General features: G+C 38.9%; 1 protein-coding gene across 9 annotated transcripts in view; it reads right to left on the bottom strand.

The window, feature by feature from the left end:
* The window catches only part of LOC137653925 (phosphatidylinositol 3,4,5-trisphosphate 3-phosphatase and dual-specificity protein phosphatase PTEN-like), a 487,265-nt gene extending 479,014 nt beyond the window's left edge, over window positions 1–8,251 (bottom strand). For all 9 annotated transcript variants that reach the window (XM_068387566.1, XM_068387584.1, XM_068387557.1 and 6 more), the window contains exon 1: window positions 8,043–8,251. In XM_068387566.1, the coding sequence (XP_068243667.1) occupies window positions 8,043–8,121 (79 nt within the window). In that variant the 5' untranslated portion in view covers window positions 8,122–8,251. The remainder of the gene's footprint in view (window positions 1–8,042) is intronic.
* Window positions 8,252–25,326: the final 17,075 nt, after the last annotated feature.

Here is a 25,326-nt window from a genome sequence, read left to right as displayed (position 1 = left end):
ATCTTTCGACAGTCTGAAGGCAGTCAGCCGAAGAGCGTGGAGGTTTGGGTGCAACCTGTCTACGTGAGGTTGACGTAGAAGGTCCACTCTTAGAGGTAGAGTCCTGGGGATGTCGACTAGCCATTGAAGTACCTCTGTGAACCATTCTCTTGCAGGCCAAAGGGGAGCAACCAGCGTCAGCCGTGTCCCTTCGTGCGAGATGAATTTCTGCAGAACTTTGTTTATTATCTTGAACGGTGGGAATGCGTAAAGGTCGAGATGGGACCAGTTCAGTAGAAAAGCATCCACATGAACTGCTGCAGGGTCTGGAACAGGGGAACAGTACAGCGGAAGTCTCTTGGTTATGGAGGTGGCAAACAGATCTATGGTAGGTTGACCCCACAAGGTCCAAAGTCTGTTGCACACACTCTTGTGGAGGGTCCATTCCGTGGGAATGACCTGATTCCTTCTGCTTAGGCGATCTGCTGAGACGTTCATATTGCCCTGAATGAACCTCGTGACCAGAGTGAGGTTTAGACCTCTTGACCAAATGAGGAGGTCCCTTGCGATCTCGTATAGGCTCCTCGAATGGGTCCCTCCTTGCTTGGAGATGTAAGCCAAGGCTGTGGTGTTGTCTGAGTTCACCTCCACCACTTTGCCTAGCAGGAGGGACTTGAAGTTCAGCAGGGCTAAATGAACTGCTAGTAGCTCCTTGCAGTTGATGTGGAGTAATCCCTGTTCCTCGTTCCACGTTCCCGAGCATTCCCGTCCGTTCAAGGTCGCACCCCAGCCCGAGTCCGATGCATCTGAGAAGAGATGAAGATTGGGGGTCTGAATAGCCAACGATAGGCCCTCCCTGAGAAGGAGATTGTTCTTCCACCACAGGAGAGTGGTCTTCATCTCTTGGGTGATTGGGATAGAGACTGCTTCGAGAGTCGAGCCCTTGTCCCAATGAGCTGCAAGATGGAATTGAAGAGGGCGGAGGTGGAGTCTCCCTAGCTCGACGAACAGGGCCAGTGATGAAAGGGTCCCTGTGAGACTCATCCACTGTCTCACCGAGCAACTGCTCCTCTTCAGCATGCTCATGATGCACTCTAGGGCTTGGCTTATCCTGGGGGCCGATGGAAAAGCCCGAAAATCCTGACTCCGAATCTCCATTCCCAGGTACACAATGGATTGGGAGGGAATGAGCTGAGACTTTTCTATGTTGACTAACAGACCCAGTTCTCTGATTAAGTCCAAAGTCCAGTTGAGATTCTCCAGACAGCGACGACTCGTGGAGGCTCTCAACAGCCAGTCGTCTAAGTAGAGGGAGGCTCTGATGTCCGATAAGTGTAGGAATTTTGCTATATTCCTCATCAGATGAGTGAACACCATAGGAGCTGTGCTTAGGCCAAAACACAGGGCTTGGAATTGGTAGACAACCTTTCCAAAAACGAATCTCAGGAAAGGTTGGGAGTCTGGATGAATAGGAACGTGAAAGTAGGCATCTTTCAAGTCCAACGAGACCATCCAGTCCTCCTGCCTGACCGCTGCTAGGACCGACTTCGTCGTCTCCATCGTGAACGTCTGCTTGGTGACATACGCGTTGAGCGCGCTGACGTCCAGCACCGGTCTCCAACCTCCTGTCTTCTTGGCCACAAGAAAGAGACGGTTGTAGAAGCCCGGGGATTGATGGTCCCGGACTATAACCACTGCCTTCCTCTGCACAAGTAGCGACACCTCCTGGTGCAATGCTAGCCTCTTGTCCTCTTCTTTGTAGTTGGGAGAGAGGTTGATGGGAGATGTGGTCAGAGGTGGTTTGAGGCAGAATGGAATCCTGTAACCGTCCCTCAGCCAACTGACAGACTGGGCGTCTGCACCTCTCTTCTCCCAGGCTTGCCAGAAGATCTTGAGTCTGGCTCCTACTGCTGTCTGGAGATGCGGAGAGTCAGTTTTTTCCTTTAGATGTCTTGGAGCCTTTCCTAGACTTGCTCCTGTAAGAGTCTGAACGGGAGCTTCCTCGGCTGGGGGCTCTACCACGAAAGGGCGGTATGAACCTCGTAGCAGGGGTATCAGCCACTGGGGAGCGATAAGTCTTGGGGACTGAGGTAGCAACCTTAGACTTACGAGCCGATGAGGCTACAAGATCGTGTGTGTCCTTTTGTATCAGGGCAGCAGACAAGTCCTTAACCAGCTCTTCGGGGAAGAGGAACTTCGAGAGCGGAGCAAAAAGGAGTTGTGACCTTTGACAAGGTGTAATGCTGGAGGAAAGGAAGGTACACAGCTGTTCCCTTTTCTTCAGAACCCCTGATACAAACATCGACGCAAGCTCACCAGATCCGTCCCTAATGGCCTTATCCATGCAGGACATTAATAGCATGGCAGAATCCTTGTCCGCAGGAGAGGTCTTCTTGCTGAGGGCCCCCAGGCACCAGTCTAGAAAGTTGAACATCTCAAATGCTCTAAATACTCCCTTCAGTAAGTGATCAAGGTCTGAGAAGGTCCAACAAACCTTAGAGCGCCTCATTGCAGTTCTCCGAGGCGAGTCTACCAGACTTGAGAAGTCAGCCTGGGCAGAGGCAGGTACTCCCAAGCCTGGTGCTTCTCCTGTGGCATACCAAACGCTCGCTTTCGAAGTGAGCTTAGTCGGAGGGAACATGAAAGAAGTTTTGCCAAGGTGTTGCTTAGTCTGCAGCCACTCCCCTAAGATCCTTAACGCTCTCTTAGAGGACCTTGCTAGGACTAGCTTAGTATAGGTGGACTTAGCTTGCTGTATGCCCAGCGAAAACTCAGATGGCGGAGAGCGGGGAATAGCAGAGACAAAGTGGTCTGGGTAAACCTCCCTAAGCAGAGCCAAGACCTTACGAAAGTCAATAGACTGTGGAGAAGGCTTGGATTCATCCACGTCTGACGAGGGATCCAGGTGTGCCGCCTCATCATCAGACGCCTCATCACCAGAGTGTAGCGAAGAGATCGGACAAGAATGCTGAACAGCAGAGTCAGAACGAGTAGGAACAATATTAGTGGTTTCCTCTTCTAGTAACTGTTGAGGGAAAACCTGAGGCTCAGACTGCAAAGGCTGAATAAAAGACGAAGCAGCAGGAAGGCGCATGGGTGGAGGAGGCTGACTCCTAGCATGAGTGGTTGAACCCAAGGGTTGCGCTTGCTGAGCGGTTGGCGGAAGCGGAGTAGCAAGTTCCTGTTCCTGTGGTGTGAGCGGAGCGTGATGAGGTAGAGGCTGCGCAGAACAAGGTAAATGTCTCGCAAGCTGAGGCTCCTGAGGCGCAAGGCTAAGGTGTTGTGGTGCTTGCCTTGTGGAGGGTTGAGCTCGCTGCAGCGAGAGCTGAGGAGACTGACTCATGGACGGGAGAGGTTGTTGTACCTCAACCGAGTGTTGCATCACTGGTGGAGCAGCAAGTGGAGGCGGAGGAAGAGAGGTATAATCCTCCTGATCCCATTGTAAAGGTTGCCTTAAGGAAGGCGGAGGCTGAACACCACTGGGAACAGCAAACTCAGAACGTGGCTCAACATCGTACGCCTGGCAGGTGGTACTGCGATCAGGCGGAGCGAGCGCAGGCGGAGGGAGTGTAGGCGGAGGCGGAGGCGCAACACTCTCAGCCCGACACTCACGCATCAAGTCCGAAAGCTGAGCTTGCATGGACTGTAGTAGAGTCCACTTGGGGTCGGCAGAAACTACAGTAGGCTGAGGTAAAGCCTTAACAGTCGAGCTCTGTTGTGGCAGAACCTTACTCCTCTTGGGCGGAGTGCAGTCGACTGATGACTGCGGCGAGTCAGAGCTGAGCCAATGACTGCAACCTGGCTGAGCACTCGCGGACTGGACTCTGCGTTTAAGTGGTCTCGAGACCTGAGTCCAACGTTTCTTCCCTGACAGTTGATCAGCGGACGAGAAAAAGACGGGCTCAATCGTCTGCAGGTGGGAGTGACGGTCTTTGGAAGACACGCCCGCAACCACCGAGGATACTTCTGTGCGCCGAACAAGGCCTGACGAACCCTTATGCCCTTCGACATTGCTTCTCCCCTGGGCTTGGGAGCTTGCAAGAGGTCCCAGACTGGGAGGACGACTGGCTCGCACAGAAGTATCCTCACGCACCAAACTGACACTGACACTAGCACTTGGCACTGCACTGACACTAGCACTCGTCACAGCACTGGCACTAATTCCACCCACTGCACTCTTGACCTTAAGCTCCTTGACTTCGGCCATAAGAGACTTATGATCACTTACCACTGACTCTACTTTATCGCCTAAGGCCTGAATAGCACGCAAAACAACAGACATATCAGGCGGAGGGCAAATAGTAGGTTCGGGGGTAGCCACTACAGGGGTAGGAAAAGGTAGGGGATCATGAGGTGAGGAAAAAAGGGAAGAGTGAGAAGAACTCCTCCTAACTCAACCTCTCTCTAACTTAGTTGAATATTTCAAAAGACGGACAAATTCAAGTTCCGAAAGTCCGGTGCATTCCTCACATCGATTTTCTAACTGACAGGGCCTGTCCCTACAGTCAGAACAAGCGGTGTGAGGATCTACCGAGGCCTTCGGAATACGCCTATTGCAAGACCTACATCGTCTATGGGAGGGGGCTTGCGAAATGTCAGACATCTTGAATCCAAAGAGTTAGCCAAAGGGGGTTCCAAAATCAAGCAAAAGATCGTTAACCGTTAATCAGGACTATATAAAAGCTATCTAGCTAATATAAGAAGGTTTCCAGTAAAGCGACAGCCGAAATCTGAGAGAATACTTCACCAATTAGCCGTGAAAATACTCGAAGATCATAAGCGTATCCCAGAACGTCTTGCCGGAAGCACGACAGAGGAAAAATTGAGGAGGTGTCAACAAGAAGTACTATAGTACCTGGCCACAGGTGGCGCTGGTAAGTACACCCCCTTCTAGTATTGTGATAGCTGGCGTATCCCTCCATAGAATTCTGTCGGGCAACGGAGTTGACAGCTACATGATTATCGGGTAAGTTTAATATTGAAAATCAAGTTCTAGAAAAAAAAAATTCATAAAAAAATTACAAAAAAAAAAAAAAATAAATAAAAAAAAGCCTTTTTAATTTCAAGTGTGTGATAAATAAAATTTATTATTAAGTGTAACATAATTAGCATTGATACATTTTTATATCTGCCGTCTCCTCCCCCCTCTGCCTCCACCCACTACCAGGTCAAGTCACGTCACTCCAAAGGTAAATAAAATTTCATTTTTCCTTTACGGTACAGTGCAGTACAGTATATATTTTCTATCTATAATGTTATTTAATCATATACTGTACATGTATATTACTGTATATATAAGTAGTACAGTACTTGCTATACTATTTTGATACTTATTTTTAATATGTATATAAAATTTTGATGTTTTTACCTGGGGTTTTGCACGCATTAGCTATTCTATTGCCCACCATACGACATTTTCACCATACGATACCAACTCTGGGATGGATTAATGTTGTATGGCGGGGGTCTACTGTATGTTTTAATGTGTTTTCCATAAAGAAATTGTCTAAAGTAATTCATAAATTCAGCAACTCACAATCTCCTGGTAGTCACTGTCAAAATTCTGTAAATATTTACTCTACAACTTCAGCATAAAGGTTATCTAAATGAGAAAATTCTTGAACAGTCTTATTTACAAATGGTTTAGAGGTCAATATAAATTAAAATAATGTATAATCTGGTAGGTTTGAAGGATCCAGAAGGGCAAATAACCCTGATCAGGTTAGGACCCAGATATTTGGGTTAGATGATATAGCCTACATATACTCTATTACTGCTCTTTATTGAAAGTGGTAAGTTAGTTTTATCTACACAATTTTATTCATACCAATCAAATTTATTGTATTTAAATTGTCTAAGAAACATTTCGTTATTCATGTAAAGGTAATTAAAAAAAATTTCTGTTAACCTGGGGGGGGGGACTTCATACAATTTAGGTCAGCAAAATGGGATTACCTTAGATTTATAAATACCCTATATATTTCTTGAAACTCCAACATATAGTCATGGTAATTATCAATGGAGACAGAATTGGGTAATATGATACTTTAATTTCTAGCCAAATACATTAACTATATATATATTTTTCCTACTTGATATCTTGTGTTTTATGCATTTCTGACCATGATTAATGGGGGCAAACCACCCGTTCATGAGTTTTTGGACCCCCCTTATATAAAGACAATTATGGGGAACCCCAGTGGGAAACCGGGGTTTTTTGGGTGGGAAAATGTCATAAATGAGTGATTTGCAGCAATAATAATGGTCAGAAATGTAAAATAAGGACTAACTAACCAGTTGGAAAAATATATGGTTCATGTAAAAGGCTGAAAATTGGCCAAAACGTGATTATATAACTTTTGAGATTTGTAAGAGGGTACAGAACCTTACAAACCAACCTAACCTAACCTAATAGTTCCCAGGTCACACATCGATAGCCGGGGGGGAGGGCAAGCAACCCGGAACCCCCTTCTCAGGTCACAACCCCTAGCTGGGGGTGCAAGTACCTGGACCCTGCCTCCCAAGACACAAACCTTCCCAGGTCACAACCGCTAGCCGGACACCCCCTTCCCAGGTCACAAACTAAAAGTAAATCACAAATAAATCCTTAGATTATGATAAAGTAAATCACAAATAAATCCTTCCATCATGAAAAAGTGAATCACAAATAATTCCTTACCTTATGCTTGACACTGTTGCCTTTTTTTCTTGGCAATCTTGACAAAAGATTTGCAGTAGAAAATGTGCTAGCCTTCCCTGAAAATTAAGTCAGAATCTGACCTATGAGGCATTATTTCGCTGTTATTTTTTAATTCACAAGTAACAATACCTTTACGCTGAATGGAGAGCATTTCCATCCTAATCAATTGCCAACATAAACAAAATTACACTAAATTTCGATATAGATTGATGTGCTTCCCTTCAGTTCCTTCTTAAAGACATCTTAATGAGATTGTGGTTAAGAAGAAACTGAAGATGAAGGTGGGAAAAAAATTGCTATTGTAGAACAATATCCGGGAACTTATGAAGAAGTACTTGTAAGCTGTTAATTGCTTTAAAAAATACCACTTGACAAATACGTCATTGTAAATACACAGAAAGCTCCCAAACCATGGGAAAAAGATGCATGCACAATAAGTCCTCTTTAGTCTCTCAGATGTAAACAATGGACTTAAAGTGAGAAACATCCTTCACATTTTAATCGACCGATACGTAAGTTATTATGCCCCAGCCCCTAATAAACACATAGCGAAAAGTATCAAACGACCCAGCACTTGTCCATTTCTTATAGCAAGTTCCAGTTTTGCTAGAAATTAGAATATCATATATTAACCCAGGATTGTAATACAGTAATACTATTAGGCAGACGAGGTTAGGGAAGGTTAAATTTGTTGTAATGACGTATCTTAACGCAATAGAAATAGGCCTATGAATATTCTTGTAAGGCAGCAGTTAGCATGCTATAGTTATAACCTTGTCACAACCACACCGTAATTGATATGACACATGCCATAACCTAGGTTAATGAGGTTTAACAGTCCAATGCTGCTTGTTCAACTTGTAAATTTGTTTTCTTTGTAACCTGTATGCTAATTAAAATGCTGGCAAATAATTGTCTGTATGTAGCTCAAGTGCACCATACAGCAAGCCCTATACCCTACAGGAGGTTACTACAGAATGGGATAGGCTTTGGCTGACCACATTTTTCATTTTGTCAACTAGATATTTACATCAAAAGCTTCGTCATTTCTACAGAGATGAGGGTCTGCCCTATCCAGATAATATTTATAAGTATGATCGAACCATCTGACAGAATTTTGACACATCCATCGGACACACCTGAGGAGTTTCTGGAATGGCACCAATACCTAACCTCTACTTTGGCACTCGCTTCGGGTGCCAAGCACAGGCACACACATCGAAAATATAGTCGGTCTTGCATTGGGAGAAATACACTTTAACATTCACCAGAAATTACACTTGCGTAACATGAAATTAATACCCACATTATTTTATCATTAAAGATTGTTCAAAACTCGAATGTGAGGTATGTCAAAGGATACAACTTAAATCTAGGTCGTAGCCATCTTCTTTGAACCGTCTTTTTCTTTTTGACACTAAATTCCTTATTCCCTTACTCATTGTGTCAAATGAGAGGGGTTAAGGAATCCTGCTTAGCGGTAATAGTCACGACTCGACTATTTGTTGCACTACTAGTGACTTACTACCGAGTCCAAAACACCATTCACTAATTCCCCTGCACCTCGGCCATCTTCCCCTACAACACAGCAAAAATTCCCTAGCAGCACCTATCGAGTTCCACCGGCCCCAATATTAGTTTTTTTTTATTTGTCGTTGATATACTTGAAGGATATTACTTCTAAAACATTAGGTCCTACATATACCATGATATATTTGAAATTCATATGTTTTTATATTGTAATTTGGTAATTTGATTTTCCTATTTGGAAACTTAAATTAATAGGCGTCCAGGGTTAATAGGATGATTTGATTGAATAGAAATTAATATAATGTCAGCTATTCGTCTAGTAACTATATGTACCCCAGATGTATAATAATGATGAAGAATACCCATCGTGTCTCGCGAATACAGAAATTAGGTCAAAACAAACCATCCTGGTAACATTGTGTTTGCCCCCTAGCAGACATCCTTAACTTTTCCCCTAGCAATTTTCCCCCATTCCAACCACTGCGTACTAGACTGAAACATTCCGCCTGAGCAACTAGTTCGTCTTCATTACGGTCTTCCCTATTTATTAATAAATCATTTACTTTTTACTTAATATTCCAGATAACATTGATAATGAGCCAATCATATTTTGTTTTGTAGATATCTAACAGAAATTTCAATTGGCTGGAGGGTTCATAACTCTACATTATAGCCTTCTTGATCGTGAATTCGTGACAGAAATATTACACCGGAAGAAGAAAGTTTAATGACGGGTCTCAGAGAAAAGTATATTGAGTCATGTCTAATGTCATTCACACTTATAACTCTGACGAGAGTTTTTCATGTTAGATATAATTTTCTTCCATTCTTTGTCCATTTTAAGTTCAACGATGTATATTTTTTTTTTCAAATAAATCAACACCCTACTTTCGAAATGGCACACAGCTCTTTATATATATATTTTTGATTGTGACATCATATAGATTAAAAGTCAGTCTGTATGTCTCAGTAAATATGTTAAAGATTATGTACGTACAATGGTAAACTGAAGACATGTAAAGTGACCCATCCAAAGCCCATCTTCAGCGTATAAACGCAGTTTGACCTCAAGACGCTGCACGCGTTAGATTACGAACTTCAAATTCCTAAAATCGGTATTCCTTTCCGATTTATTCTAATTAGTAAAAGTTTACGTGAATTGGAGTAGGATCTGTTATTCATAAAGATCTTGGCATGTCACAACTTGAGTGATTTGTTTTAGAGGCAATTCTACGGAAAACCCTGCTAGATATTTGAATCGTAGCCTACCCTTTCTGTTTAGCACCTGATACCCCGAAACTGCGTATCAAACTGGTTAATGAGACGTTTTAAAGTTATGTGTAAATTTGCTTTGGAAAATAAGATATGTTTCTTTATGTTAAGAAAGCAAACTCTTGTAAATAACATCTAAGATCAATTTCTAATGCGAACTGTATCCCGCCATGGTCTAAGTTAACCGTGTCATAAAACAATAATTAAAAGGAAATGTGTAACTTCGCCAGCTTTTGACGTGCAGAGGAAATTGTGAGGAACGAGTACATCCGGCGTAAGCTTTCTCTGGGAAAGTAACTTGGTTTTCCATACGCCCTATAGGTTTATTTTGAGGTGCGGGTATGTACGCCCTTAGGGTCACTAAATGATGGTTTGAGAGAAAGATCTATATTTTCGTGTTAATCGAACATTCCTGTAGCAAAATACATATAATTTTCATTGTGTATGAATGGGGGAATACTTATGTGAATAATGATTTGCATTACCTTGTATTGGACTGGGTGCATCCTTTAGTCATGTATGTGGCCTTATTTTTTTTTTTCATTTTTGTATGAAAAACTGCTCGGCAATGAATCACATAATACGAATAGCGGCCCTACACTTATGCTATACTGTCAAGAATAACGGCAAATCTTAACCTAGGAATGCCTGTAAGATAGTGCTTGCATAGTGGAATTTAACAATGGAAACCGGATTATTATCAGTTACAGAAAAAAAACGAATAAGTGACGCATGATATTACAGAGAGAGAGAGAGAGAGAGAGAGAGAGAGAGAGAGAGAGAGAGAGAGAGAGAGAGAGAGAGAGAGAGAGAGCGCTAAGAATCTTCCGGTTTAAAAATACTAAAGAAAAATTGAAAATAGGTAATTGGAATGTTAGAACCATGAATCAGGTTTGGAAGTTACAGTAAGTGGAGAGTGAATTTATGAAATATACAGTAATTTGGATATCTTGGCCCTAAGTGAAACACGTTGAAAGGGGATTGGTAAGGAAACTTTGGACCAAGGCATATATATATATATATATATATATATATATATATATATATATATATATATATATATATATATATATATATATATGTGTGTGTGTGTGTGTGTGTGTGTGTGTGTGTAGCCTACTCAGGAAGATCAGATGGAGTTAGAAGAGAAGGGGTAGAAATGATGACACCAAGAGCAGGGAAGGCATTAACCGAGTGGAGAGCTGAAAATGGTAGATTGTTACTAGCAAAGTTCAAATCAAAGTAGTGAAATATGAGTATTATAGTTTGCTATGCCCCAACAAATGATTCCCATGAAGAAAGGAAAGGTGAATACTACGGAGAACTGCAGAGTGTAATAGATGAGATCCCAGAGAAAGATATAGAAATTGTGATTGACGACTTCAATGCTGAAGTTGGAAGAAATAATCAAGGGAATGAGAATGTGACGATTGTGTCGAGGGCCTTGGCAAAGTTGCAAATGAAAATGGAACACATTTCATAAGTTTCTGTTTATCAAAAATCTTGCCATTGGAGGTACTCTTTTTCAACACATGAACATCAAGAAGTATACATGAACTTCATCATGTGGCAATTACAAAAATCAGATAGATCACATTACCATTAATAAAGAGAGAATGAGGACGCTGAGAAATGTAAGAAGCTATAGGGGTGCATACATTGGTAGCGATCACCAGCTCCTCATTGCCACACTGAAATTAAAACTGAAAGCACCCAACAGAAAGACGGATGGAATACCTAGGTTTGATACAACTAAGATTTTAAAAGAAGAGCACAGAAAAACATTTTCGATTGAATTTAGGAATCGATTTGCAGTCTTAGAAACTTTAAGAGACGATGAACAGACAGGTAATGAAGATGGGATGATATCAAGAACTTTTATCAGTCAGTTGGTAGTGAAGCCTTGGCACAAGCAGTTCCAAGGAGAAAGCCATGGATATCAAATGATACTTGAGATACTATAAAAAGGAAACAAAGACAGAAATTGATTGTTGAAAGTTTTTGAGAAAGTAGTGAAAATTTCATGGTAGAGCGTGCTAAGTATTCCAATATTGACAGTGAGGTCAAAAGAAAAGCCAGGAATGACTGGGGTGAATATGTAGACAGTGAAGCAGATGAAGCTGACAAAGGTATGGATTCAGGAAGTGGCTATGGTGTCAGAAATGCTCATAAAATTATAAATGAAATCTCGATTGGGGCAAAGAAGAAGAAGCATATGCACATCAAAAAGAGAGATGGCTCTGTTGTAGCAACAGATGATGAAGAAAGACAACGTTAGAAGGAACATATGAAGGAAATAATTTGATAGATATACCTGAAGCTGATGGAGACCATAGTGTGCCCATAAATGAATGATTCAGTGTGTTTGAAGTAAAAAAAAAAAAAAAATTAACGTTTGAAGAAAAAGAAAAGAAATAAAAACGAAAAAAAACAAGGATATGGAAAGCCCCGGGATACGAAGCAGAGAGGATACTGGCCAACAAAGACTACTTACAAGATTATTTTGTAGAATGTGGCATGAAGAGGCAAAACTTGATTATTATTATTATTATTATTATTATTATTATTATTATTATTATTATTATTATTATTATTATTACTTACTTACTTACTTACTTACTTACTTACTTACTTACTAAGCTGCAGCCCTAGTTGAAAAAGCAGGATGCTATAAGCCCATGGGCTCCAACAGGGAAAATAGCCCAGTGAGGAAAGTAAACAATGAAAAATGAAATATTTGAAGCATAGTAACATCATTAAAATAAACATTTTCTATATAAACTATAAAAGCTTTAACAAAACAAGAGGAATAGAAATTAGAGAGAATAGTGTGCCCGAGTCTACCATCAAGCAAGAGATTTCTAACCCAAGACAGTGGAAGACCATGGTAGCCTACAGAGGCTATGGCACTACCCGAAACTAGGGAACTATGGTTTGATTTTGGAGTGTCCTTCTCCTGGAAGACCTGCTTACCATAGCTAAAGAGTCTCTTCTACCATTACCAAGAGGAAAGTAGACACTGAACAATTAAAGTACAGTAATTAGCCCCTTGGGTGAAAAAGAATCGTTTGGTAATCTCAGTGTTGTCAGGTGTATGAGGACAGAGGAGAATCTGTAAAGAATAGGCTAGACTATTCGGTGAATATGTAGGCAAAGGGAAAGTGAACCGTGACCAGAGAGAAGGATCCAATTTAGTACTGTCTGACCAGTCAAAAAAAAAAAAAAAAACATAACTCTCAAGCGGTAGTATCTCAACGGATGAATGGGACTTAGGAGCGTTGGTGGAAATAGCAAAAAAAGGAGACCTGACTGACTGCAATAATTACAGAGGCATAACACTTACGTCAGTTGGTATGAAAGTATATTGTATGCTTATTCTAAAGAGACTGGAGAGAAAGATTGATGAAGAGAGATGAAAAAGCAGGATTTATAAAAGGTACAAGTTGCACTGACCAAATTTCCATTTTAAGACATGTTCTACAGCAATGCGTTGGATATAGAAATCCCTTGTTGATGGCATTTGTGGACTATGATAAAGCTTTTGATAGTATGCATCGGCCATTTTTGTGGAGAGTCCTGCGTTATTATGGAATTCCTTTTAAATATGTAACTTTGATTAAGTCTGTTCATGAGCATAGCAAGTGCAAAGTTAATGTTAATAGTGTCTTATCAAATGAATTTCCAGTGAATAGCGGAGTACTCCAAGAGAATGTGTTGTCACCTATGTTTTTTATCCTCGTGGATTTTGTAATGCGTAGAATAGTCAGAGATGGCAAAGAAGGATTGAACTGTAATGGTTATAGGAATTTAGCAGACCTAGAGTATGCTGATGATGCTGTCCTAGTTAGCAGAACACCACAGGATTTGCAATGCTTGCTTACTGGAATGCATGAAATATCACACAAGGTTAGGCTGAAGATAGAAGAAAGACAGAGATGATGAGAACGCAGCATGCAATGGAAGATGAAATATCATTGGAAAGAGAAAGATTAATGAGGTAGAATCTTTTAAGAATTTAGGAACTATGATCTCCAACACAGGGTTTTTAGAAGTAGAGTTTAGGGAAAGATTGAAAAAAGCAAATCAGACAATGGCTAGGTTAAGTAGAATTTGGAAATCAAATCGTCTGAAATTACATATAAAAATTAGACTATATATCAGTTTAGTGAGATCGGTGTTACTCTATGGACATGAATCATGGTATGACAAGGGAACAATCTCCAATAGATTTAGTAGATTTGAGAACAAAGCCCTCAGAAGGATATTGGGAGTTAAATGGCAGAACATGATTAGAAATGAGACTATAAGAGAGATTACTCGAGTGCCATATGTGGACGAGATCGTGATAAGGGGTAGATGGAGATGGTTTGGGCACGCTCTTCGCGCTCCTCAAGAGAGATTAGTTCACCAAACGTTCAGCTGGGCTCCACACGGTACTAGAAGAATTGGAAGACCCAAGCCTACATGGCTGAGAAATATGAAGTGCAAAGTAGGAGATGATGAATGGAGATGCAATGAATTTAAAGCTTAAGATAGAGACGAGACGACTGGCGAAATCTAACCAAGGTCCTTTGCATCAATAGGTGTAGGAGATGATATACTGTATATATATATATATATATATATATATATATATATATATATATATATATATATATATATATATATATGTGTGTGTGTGTGTGTGTGTGTGTGTGTGTGTTACGTAAAAGGCGTATAATATTAGCCTACACACACACACACACACACACACACATATATATATATATATATATATATATATATATATATATATATATATATATATATATATATATATATAGTATATCATCTCCTACGCCTATTGATACAAAGAGCCTCGGTTAGATATTTCGCCAGTCGTCTCTATCTTGAGCTTTTAATTCAATGCTTCTCCATTCATCATCTCCTACTTTGCGCATCATATTTTTCAGCCATGTGGGCCTGGGTCTTCTAACTCTTCCAGTGCCTTGTGGAGCCCAGCTGAACGTTTGGTGAACTAATCTCTCTTGGGGAGCGCGAAGAGCGTGCCCAAACCATCTGTGCGTGTGTGTTGAGAAAAATTAACACGCCTGTAATAATAGAGAAGTCTGAGGAGTTTAGTTTAGTAATACAAAATATGTACTCCCAGCTACATGATGAAATGAAGCAAGTATAGAAAATTTGGACTGTAATTAAAAAATGTATTGTAATCAGCACAATAGAGAGGTAGACAAATTCCTAAACAAGATAAAAGAAAACTATCAGAGAACAGGGAAAAATCTAATAAAGAAAAGATTGGAAATGAGGGTAAAATCCCAGAGAGATGAAATAGAATTAGCATGAATATCCAAAACAACAAACAACTCCCCCAAAAATCCATGGCATTTGTAAACACAATCAGACACAAACTGAGTAAACACTAAAGAAAGGAAAAAGCATCAAATCGATGAAAAGAAGACTCGGAACAGCCACCAACAGATATCTACTTTAAAGGATGAAAATGGAGATATTATCAACAAAAGAGACGAAGTGATAAAAATCGCAGAGGATTTCCATACAATGCTATACAATAGTAATATAAGAATTAACTTTGCCTGTAGAAATGATGAAACACCCGATTTGGTACCAAACGTAACGGTAGGAGAAGTAAAGAAAGCGTTAAAAGACATGAAAAGAGGCTGGAGAAGATGACCTAACAATTGATTTAAGGATATAGGGAGGAGATTTCATAATAGTGAAACTTGCTGAACTTTGCATAAAATGTTTGCAAGAATGCTCTATACTTACAACTTCGAAAAACTTTATCGTTATACTAATACACAAAAGACATGAAAAATTACCGCCCAATAAGTTTACGTTCAGTAATGTATGAAATATTAACAAACCTTATATTAGACCGAATAGAAATACAGGTAGATCTTAATCAACCAGAGTAGATAGTATGTTGACCAGGGCACCAGCCACCTGTTGAGATACTATCGCTAGAGTTATTGGGTCCTTTTGACTGGCCAGACGGTACTACATTGGATCTCTTTCTCCCTCTCTCTGGTCAGGGCTAATTTTTCCTTTGCCTACACACATACCGAAGTCTGGCATATTCTTTCCATATTTTCTTCTGTTCTCATACGCCTAACAACACTGAGATTATGAAACAATTTTTTTCAAGGGGTTAACGACTGCACTGTAGTTGTTTAGTGGCTATATTCCTCTTGGTATGCGTAGAAGAGACGCTTCATCTATGGTAAGCAGCTCTTTTAGGAGAAGGTTACTCCGAAATCAACCATTGTTTTCTAGTCTTGGGTAGTGACATAGTCTCTGTACCATGGTCTTCCTTTGTCTTGGGGCAGAGTTCTCTTGCATGAGGGTACACACTGATACACTATTCTATCTCATTTCCGCTCCTCAGATATTTTGTTTTAGATGTTCAATGCTTCTCTTGTAGTTTGTTTATTTCCTTTCCACACTGGGCTATTTTCCTTGTTAGAGCCCTTGGGCTGATAGCATCCTGTGTTTCCAACTAGGGTTGTAGCTTAGCAAGTAATAATAATAATAATAATAATAATAATAATAATAATAATAATAATAATAATAATAATAATAATTGTCGGGAATTTCGACCTGATCAATCAAAATTCCCGCCATTTGACTCCGCCTACGACTACGTCAAATTGGAGGGAGAGGAGAAAACTCGCGGGCGAATGAATGTAGTTCAAGACGGGAATGTTTAGAACCAAATAGAGAAACCGCCTGGTAGGAAGGTGCTGAGACTAAAGAAATCAATTACTAGTAATTTAAGATTAGGAAAAATAACGTCATTCAATTGTAACATGATAGAAAAATCCAATCTAGAAATTTAGGTTCAGGACAAATCGCGCCAAAAAGGTGACGTCGGAAGTTGCAAGGCTTGCTCGCCCTCTTTGATCCGACGTCCCCAATCATAGTAAGTCCTTTCTAATTGTTCTCTCTCCCCACGCCTATTGTACCCAGGTCGGTTTCCGTGTAGGTCTTGATAGAGTTGACGTAAAGTTTGTATCTATAAATATTTTGTCGATCCTTGTGCCAGGGGATCAGTGTTATTGTGTAAAGTAACTCTAAAGGTCTCGGTAAGAGGTTTATCGAGGTAACTTTATAAATGTTCAATTAATTTTGTCGATATCTTGAGTCCGAAGAGGACATAGTTTTTTTTCGGTCACATGTTCTCGTATGTCAAGTAAAGGTTAATTTTTCATGTTTCTTTCGTGTTAGATTATTATTTTTATAATAAAACCATTTAAAATATAGCCATATTCTTTTTACTCCCCCGATGGTTTTGGTGAAGTTTGTCCCTAAGACATTGTGATCTGCCCAGTACATCGGGCTATTTTGTATAAACCGGTGAAATTTCGCCACAATAATAAGAGAGCAGGCAGGCTTTAGAAGCTGGTTTTTAACAACTGACCATGTCCATGTAATTAACCAGCCAATGGAAAAATCGCCAGAATATGACAAACCTCTATATTTGCCATTTATAGACTATGAGAAATCTTTAGATTCTGTCAAAACTTCAGCAATAATGAAATCACTTCAAAGGCAAAGAATAGACGAATCTTATGCTAGAACAATTGAAGATATCAATACAGAAAGTACAGCAATCCTAAAACTACATAAGGATAGTGAGAATATTCTAATTGGGAAAGGAGTTAGACAGGGAGACTCCAGCTCTCCTAAATTATTCACAACATGCCTAGAAGAAGTTTTTAAGAATTCTGTTTGGAAAAATATGGGAAGTCACATTAAAAGGGAATCCCTTAACGACTTATGATTTGCAGATATCATAGCTCTATTTAGCAAATCATGGGAGGAATTGCAAAAGATGAAAGAAGATTTGAGTACATAAAGCAGAAATGGAGTTCTGGGGTTGCTGGCCTATGATCCCCTTACTCAAGTCGAAGCTATCATTCAAAAACTAAATAGATGGAAAGCCCCTGGATACGATGGAATAACTGCTGAGATGATTTTGGCCGAAAACGAAGTGAATCCCAGAATACTTATAAGATTATATTGTAGAATGTAACATGAAGAAGAAAAAATTGATGAATGGGAGCTAGGAGAGTTGGTGAAAATGGCAGAAAAATGAGATATGACTGAATGCAATAATTACAGAGGCATTGCACTTACGTCAGTTGTTATGAAAATATATAATATGCTCATTGTAAAGAGACTAGAGAGAAAGATTGATGAAAAGCTGAGAGATGAACAAGCAGAATTTAGAAAAGGTAGAAGTTGTACTGACCAAATTTTCATTTAAAGACATGTACAGCATTGTGTAGAATATAGAAATCCACTTTTGATGGCATTTGTGAACTATGAAAAAGCATTTGATAGCATGCACCGGCCAATTTTCTGGAGAGTCCTGCATTATTATGGAGTTCCTCTTAAATATGTAAATTTGATTAAGTTTGTTCATGAGCATAGCAAGTGCAAAGTTAATGTTAATGGAGTCCTATCAAATGAATTTCAGTGAACAGTGGAGTACTCCAAGGGAATGCGATGTCACCTATGTTGTGTATCCTCATGCCTCATGGATTTTGTAATACATAGAACAGTTGGGCGTGGCAGAGAAGGATTGAACTGGATTGGTAACAAGATATTAGCTGACCTAGAGTATACTGATAATGCTGTCCTTATTAGCAAAACATCACAGGACTTGCAAAGCTTACTTCCCAGAATGTTTGAAATATCACATGAGGTTAGGCTGAAGATGAATAGAAGAAAGACAGAGATAATGACGATGGAATATGCAATGGAAGATGAAATATCATTGGAAGAAAAAAAGATTAATAAGGTGAAATCATTTAAATGTTTAGGAACCATAATCTCTAATACACGGTCTTTAGAATTATGGTTTAATGAAAAATTAAAAAAAGCAAATCAGACAATTGCTAGGTTAAGTAAAATTTGGAAACCAAATCGCCTGAAACTACAAATAAAATTCAGGCTATATATTAGTTTAGTGAGATTGGCGTTATTGTATGGACATGAGTCGGGTATGACAATGAAACAATATCCAAAAGATTTTGTAGATTTGAGATCAAAGTACTCAGAAGAATATTTGGAGTTAAATGGCAGGACAGGATTAGAAATGAAACTATAAGAGAGATTACTCAAGTGCCATATGTGGATGTGATCATGGTGAGAGGTAGATGGAGACGGTTTGGGCATGCTCTTCACACTCCCCAAGAGAGATTAGTTCACCAAACTTTCAACTTGGCTTCACAAGGCATTAGAAGAGTTGGAAGACCCATGTCTACATGACTGAGGACTATGAAGCTTGAAGTAAGGGATGATGAATGGAGAAGTATTGATTTAAATGCTCAAGATAGAGACGACTGTCAAAATCTAACCAAGTCCCTTTGCGCCAATAAGCATAGGAGGAAATGATGATGAAGTTTATATTGCGTTCTCGGGCTTGTGAAGGGGCAAGAGAGAACGGAGGCTTCAACAGCTCATTGTTTGGGAGGATGCCCCGTGTGTCCAACTTGAAGCGCGGGAACCGTAGCCCCGCAATTGACAATGAGAGCTTCAACACCATGCGGAAGGCGCCAATTAAATTATGATCCTTCGAGGCTTCAGCAGTATAGTTAAGAAGAAGCTGTTACATCCAATTACTAAAACTGTTGTCCTTATTCTAGTTCATGATCCTTTTTTGTCTTTTAGGACTTGGAGTAATATTGAAGATGTCTTATTGAAATTAGCATTGAACTCGATCTTCACATCTCATCTCATCCACTAACTGGGGAATAATTCATGTTAAGTGTATCATGTTCAAATGAAAGTAACAATGAATCAATTTAAATAACAAAATTCAAAGCCGCTACCAATTGTAATGAAACCACTCCGACAAATGTGAAAATATTAAGCCTACTATTCCTGATAATTTCTATTGTGTATGTATATGGTAAGCTAATAAGTAAGAGTATCCTAGAGTGGAAATAAGAATGAACCTACCGTGTATGTGATATATATATATATATATATATATATATATATATATATATATACTGTATATATATATATATATATATATATATATATATATATATATATATATATATATATATACTATATATATATATATATGTGTGTGTGTGTGTGTGTGTGCGTGTGTGTGTGTATACATATGTATGTATGCAAATATAATATATCATTATAGAGCAGTAGGTTAGCAAAGGCACCAGCCACACATTGAGATACTACCACTAGAGAGTTATTGGGTCTTTTAACTGGACATGTAGTACTTCGTTGAATCCCTTTCTGGTTGCGGCTCATTTTTCCTTTGCCTACACATACACTGAATTGTCTGGCGTATTCTTTACATCTTCTCCTCTTTCCTCATACACTTGACTACACTAAGTTAACCGAAAAATTCTTCTTCACTTTTGTGGCTGGCTCCTGCAATGTAATTGTTCAGTGGCTACTTTCGCTTGGTAATGGTGGAAGCAAGGTCTATGGGTGGAAGACTCTTCAGCTATGGTAAGCAGCTATTATTATTATTATTATTATTATTATTATTATTACTACTTGTTAAGCTATAACCCTAGTTGGAAAAGCCAGATGCTGTAAGCCCATGGGCTCCAACAGGGAAAAATAGCCAAGTGAGGAAAGGAAACGAGGAAATAAATAAACTTCAAGAGAAGTAATAAACATGAAAATAAAATATTTTAAGAACAGTAACAACATTAAATTAGATTTTTCATATATACACTATAAAAACTTCAAAACACAAGAGGAATAGAAATAAAATAGAACAACGTGCCCGAGTGTACCCTCAAGTAAAAAAAGTAATCCAAGATAGTGGAAGGCCATGGTACAGAGGCTATAGCACTACCCAACACTTGAGAACAATGGTTTGATTTTGGAGTGTCCTTCACCTAGAGGAGATGCTTACCATAGCTAAAGAGTCTCTTCAACCCTTACCAAGAGGAAGATAGCCGCTGAACAATTAAAGCGCAGTAGTTAACCCCTTGAGCGAAAAAGAATTGTTTGGTAATCTCAGTGTTGTCAGGTGTGTGAGGACAGAGGATAATGTGAAAGAATAGGCCAGACTATTCGGTGTATGTGTAAGTAAGGATAAAATGAGCCGTAACCAGAGTACTGTCTGGCCAGTCAACAGACCCAACAACTCTTTAGCGGTAGTGTCTCAACGGGTGGCTGGTGCCCTGGCCAACCTACTACCTCTTCTAGGAGAAGGGCATTCCAAGCTCAAACCATTGTTCTCTAGTCTTGAGTAGTGTCAAAACCTCTGTAACATGGTTTTCCATTGTCTTGGGTTAGAGTTTTCTTGGTTGAGGGTACACCAAGGCATAATATTCTATCTGTTCCCTCATTCATTTCCTTTCCTCACTGAGCTATTTTCCTTGTTGGAGCCCTTGGTCTTATAACCTCCTGCTTTTCTAGCTAATTATAGCCTAGCCAGGACATATAATGAGAATGTCAGATAACAGATGGATAAGAAGAATAACAGAGTGGGTCCCTAAAGATAGAAAAAGAAGCAGAAGAAGGAAGAAAAGACGATGGATTGACGAGCCAATAAAATTTGTGATTAAGATTTGTATGACCATCTGATTAAACACTTTTCCTATTAGAGAAAGTGGCGGTTTACATTATATATGCAAAAGAACCACACGGAAAATGAATATAGGAAATATAAGAGTAATTCCTGACTAGTTTTATGTTACTTCTTTAGAGGACTGATTTATTGAACAAGGTTTCTTTACATTTTCTATGGAACAGTAAACGTACAAACATACCCAGAGCGATTTATAGAACAATACGGCACCCCCAAACCAGCTACCTGCCTGTATTCTCAAGTGTTTCTGAGAGGAGTTCAACTCTCACTAGCCAAGTGCCAGGAGGGGTCTTTTCAGATGACTGGATAAGCATGGGATAGAGAGCTTTTGGTAAACAAAACGAGATTATATAATGTAAACCGCCACTTTCTCTAAAGGGAAAAGTGTTTAATCAGATGGTCATACAAATCTTAATCACAAATTTTATTGGCTCGTCAATCCATCGTCTTTTCTTCCTTCTCCTGCTTCTTTTGCAATCTTTAGGGACCCACTCTGTTATTCTTCTTATCCATCTGACATTCTCATTATATGTCCTGGCCACGTCCCCTTCTTTTTCTTACATGTTAGAATATCCTCTACTTTAGTTTGCTTTCATATCCATGTTGTTCTTTTTCTGTCTCTTAGCGATGCTCCCATCATTATTCTTTCCATAGCTCTTTGAGTTGTAATTAGTTTGTGTTCTAAAGCTTTATTAAGGTTCCAAGATTCTGATGCATAAGTTGATACAAATTAAATACTTTTCTTTTTAGAGAAAGTGACATTTTACATTTCATAATCGCATTTTGTTTACCAAAAGCTCTCCATCCAATGCTTATCCTTCTTTTAATTTTAGTCTCATGGCATTGTGAAACACTTACTGATATTACGAAATATGTTCAAGGCAGGTGTAATTAGATGGTCACTCATATATTATTGGCTGGTCATTACAGTATGATGTCTTTGGTTCGTGGATTAAAGCTTGGATATTTTAGTAGGGTAATTAAGTTTTGTAAAATATGCAGTGTTTGTAATTCATAGAATACCAAAACCCCTGTATAGTGATAATAGGATATAATCGACGCAGTGATGCTTAATTTTGAAATTTTGCAATGACTCGACTTTGAATAATATAAAAAGTAGTCTACATTGCACAAAGTAATGGATTTGCCGAAAGAATGGTTAGACTGGTAAAATCGGTCCCTAAAAATCAAATCAATCTGGTAGTGATGCTCAGATGACTTTGTTATGCTTATATATAGAACACTTATTGATAACAGAATACCCAGTCCTCCTGAATTGTTGTATGGGATTTCTAGTAGCCTACATTATAATTTGCCATAAAAAATTATTTTAATTTTCTAGTGTTTAGAGATAAAGAATCTTTTGTAAATAAGAGTAATCAAATAACCCACTATTATGATCAATGTGTAAGTAAAGAACTTCCAGAATTATTTCCAAGTATGAAACTTTTAGTAGTGAAAACGGATAATCATTCTTGGAGGCAGTGAAAATACCAAATACAGTATGGAGTCACCCGTCCATGATGCGTGTCCGCCCTCAAGTTTCCGTATTATTATTATTATTATTATTATTATTATTATTATTAGTTGCTAAGCTACAACTCTAGTTGGAAAAGCCGGATGCTATAAGCCCAAAGGCTTCAAAAGGGAAATAGCCCAGTGAGGAAAAGAAATAAGGAAATAAATAAACTACCAGGGAAGTAATTAACAATTAAACAAAATAGTAACAATGAAATAAATCTCATCTATAATCTATAAAAACTTTGATGACAAGAAGAGGAAGATGAATAAGATAGAATAGTGTGCCCGAGTGTATCTCAAGCAAGAGAACTCTACCCCCAAGACAGTGGAAGACCATGGTACAGAAGCTTTGGCTCTACCCAAGGTTAGAGAACAATGGTTTGATTTTGGAGTGTCCTCCTAGAAAAGATGCTTACCATAGCTAAAGAGTCTCTTCTACCCTTACCAAGAGGCAAGTGAAAACTACAGTGCAGTAGTTAACCCCTTGAACGAAGAAGAATTGCTTGGTAATCTCAGTGTTGACAGATATAAGAGAACAGAGGAGAATATATAAAGAATAGGCCGGACTATTCGGTGTAAGTGTAGACAAAGAGAAAATGAACCGTAACAAGAGAAGGATCAATGTAGTATTGTCTGGCCAGTCAAAAGACCAAATAACTCTCTAGCAGTAGTATTTCAACGGGTGGCTGGTGACCTGGCCAACCTACTACCATGGATACAGGTTTTTCACCGTACAAAAGCATCATGGAGGGAATGCATTGGAAGTGAAAACAGCTTCCCATCATGATGATCTCCAGTCTCCATGTAGAAAACCTCCCCTTCCAGCCACTTACTTAATTCGTTCAACCTACAGCCCTTTCTCCGACCACAGTGGAAATTCACAGCTGTGATGATGCTGTTAATGAGCCTCCTTCCCTCACAAATAACTGAAGGTCCATAAACTTCGTAAAGGTAAACATAGCTATATATATATATTTACCAGCACAAACTTAATCTTTTTAAAAGCAGCGATGACGAGTCCACTTAGACTAGTTGTGCTGGGCAGTTACGTACCCTTCACAAAGAAAGCATTCATCAGTCACTGCACACTTTCAATATACCTCACCAACCTCATAAAAAATATGGTCAAGAATGCAGGAAGACTATTTGTGGGATAACGGGTAAAGTGCCCATAGTCTGTACTTCTGTTTTTTTTTTTTTTTTTTTTTTTTTTTTATTTCTTTTTTCTTTTTGTGTGCTTAGTTATTTTAAATCATACTGTAGTACAGTAGGCCTTAAACTTTAACATGCCTCCATAGTGCTTTAATAATACTACTGCCCATTATAATTTTTCCAGTGTTTGATAATAATACATGCACTGTGTAGACACAACAATATACTGTACTGAAATATGCAACAATATTTCTAATAGAGAGTGGCCAGTTTCTGGTGTATAGCAGGCTTTAAAATGGTAGTGAGAGGGCAAGGGAAGATTTTTTCAGAGCCTAGTAAGTCTTTTAGGTTTGGCAAATCTTCTAATACCAATTCTCCGCAGTTTGGAAGTCTGCCAAGTGGCAGTGAGTTAACTGTATTCACTTCTACATGATGAACTTGCTTATTATTAGAACTCCTTTTTTCTTTATTATCTTGAGACCTTTTACGTGGTTTTGACCTTATGGGATAATATTTAAGATTGTAAGATGGCTAAATTTTCTGCAAGCACTACACTTTTGCTTATAAGCAGGGTATTTCCTTATGGGATGACTTGTCCCCAAAAAATTACAAGAATCTATGGGCCTATAATGCATATTCACTGCAGCAATAGATGACTGTCCTTGAACAAAACTATTAGTGTCCTGCTTAGTAGTCTGGAAGCTCTGAACAGAACAACTTGCATCCGGAAGGTTCAAATCATTCCATTACTTACTTATTTTTTTTTTCTTTCTGCCAAAGAATATTTCTATATTATCTGTGATTGGATTTTTAAACTCCTGTATCATTATCTGGGAACTATCACATATTGGTTTTAGTTATGATTTTGCATATAAGATCATCATCATCAAGTCTAATAACCCATTCATTCATGTACCAGTCATATGTTTCTCCATATATATATATATACATATATATATATATATATATATATATATATATATATATATATATATATATATACATATATTCTTACAAAGCTGGTCTGACATGAAAGTAGATTATTTTATTCACGTATTTCATTTGTGTATTTAAGAGATGTATAGCCAGCTCATAATGTGGGTCCCACTCATGTAGGATTAAGTAAATGTATGTAAATTACATAAGACTGTCGTCATTTATTTAGTTGTATTTTCATTCAGTTCCGTATATGTAAATTTATGTTATTTTAAAGAATTAAACCTTCATTTCAAGTAGTTTTGTTACGAAGTCTTATGCAATCATGTTATAAAGTATGCTGTATGACACACACGCTAAGGATTGCATCATGTTTCCATGTGCTTGGAAGTTACAGGAATATTCTAGACTAAATTTTACTCTTTTTTCTATTGTTATGAGAGGATGTGGGAGTAGTTAGCCGAGAGCGTTGCCTCGTCGAGAAACGATAATACCCTACTTCAAACAGTGCTAAGTTGGCAACCATGACACTGCTAAAGCTATGCTCCCGCACTAAGCAAAAGCTTTACTAGAAGTTTCTAGAGTTAATTAAAAGGATATATATAGGGCCTAGTAATGCACAGGAACG

Source organism: Palaemon carinicauda, chromosome 1 (assembly GCF_036898095.1).
Source record: "Palaemon carinicauda isolate YSFRI2023 chromosome 1, ASM3689809v2, whole genome shotgun sequence".
In the NCBI taxonomy this organism is placed as follows: Eukaryota; Metazoa; Arthropoda; class Malacostraca; order Decapoda; family Palaemonidae; genus Palaemon; species Palaemon carinicauda.
Note: the sequence above shows the minus strand (reverse complement) of the source record. Positions and strands in the feature narration are given on the sequence as shown.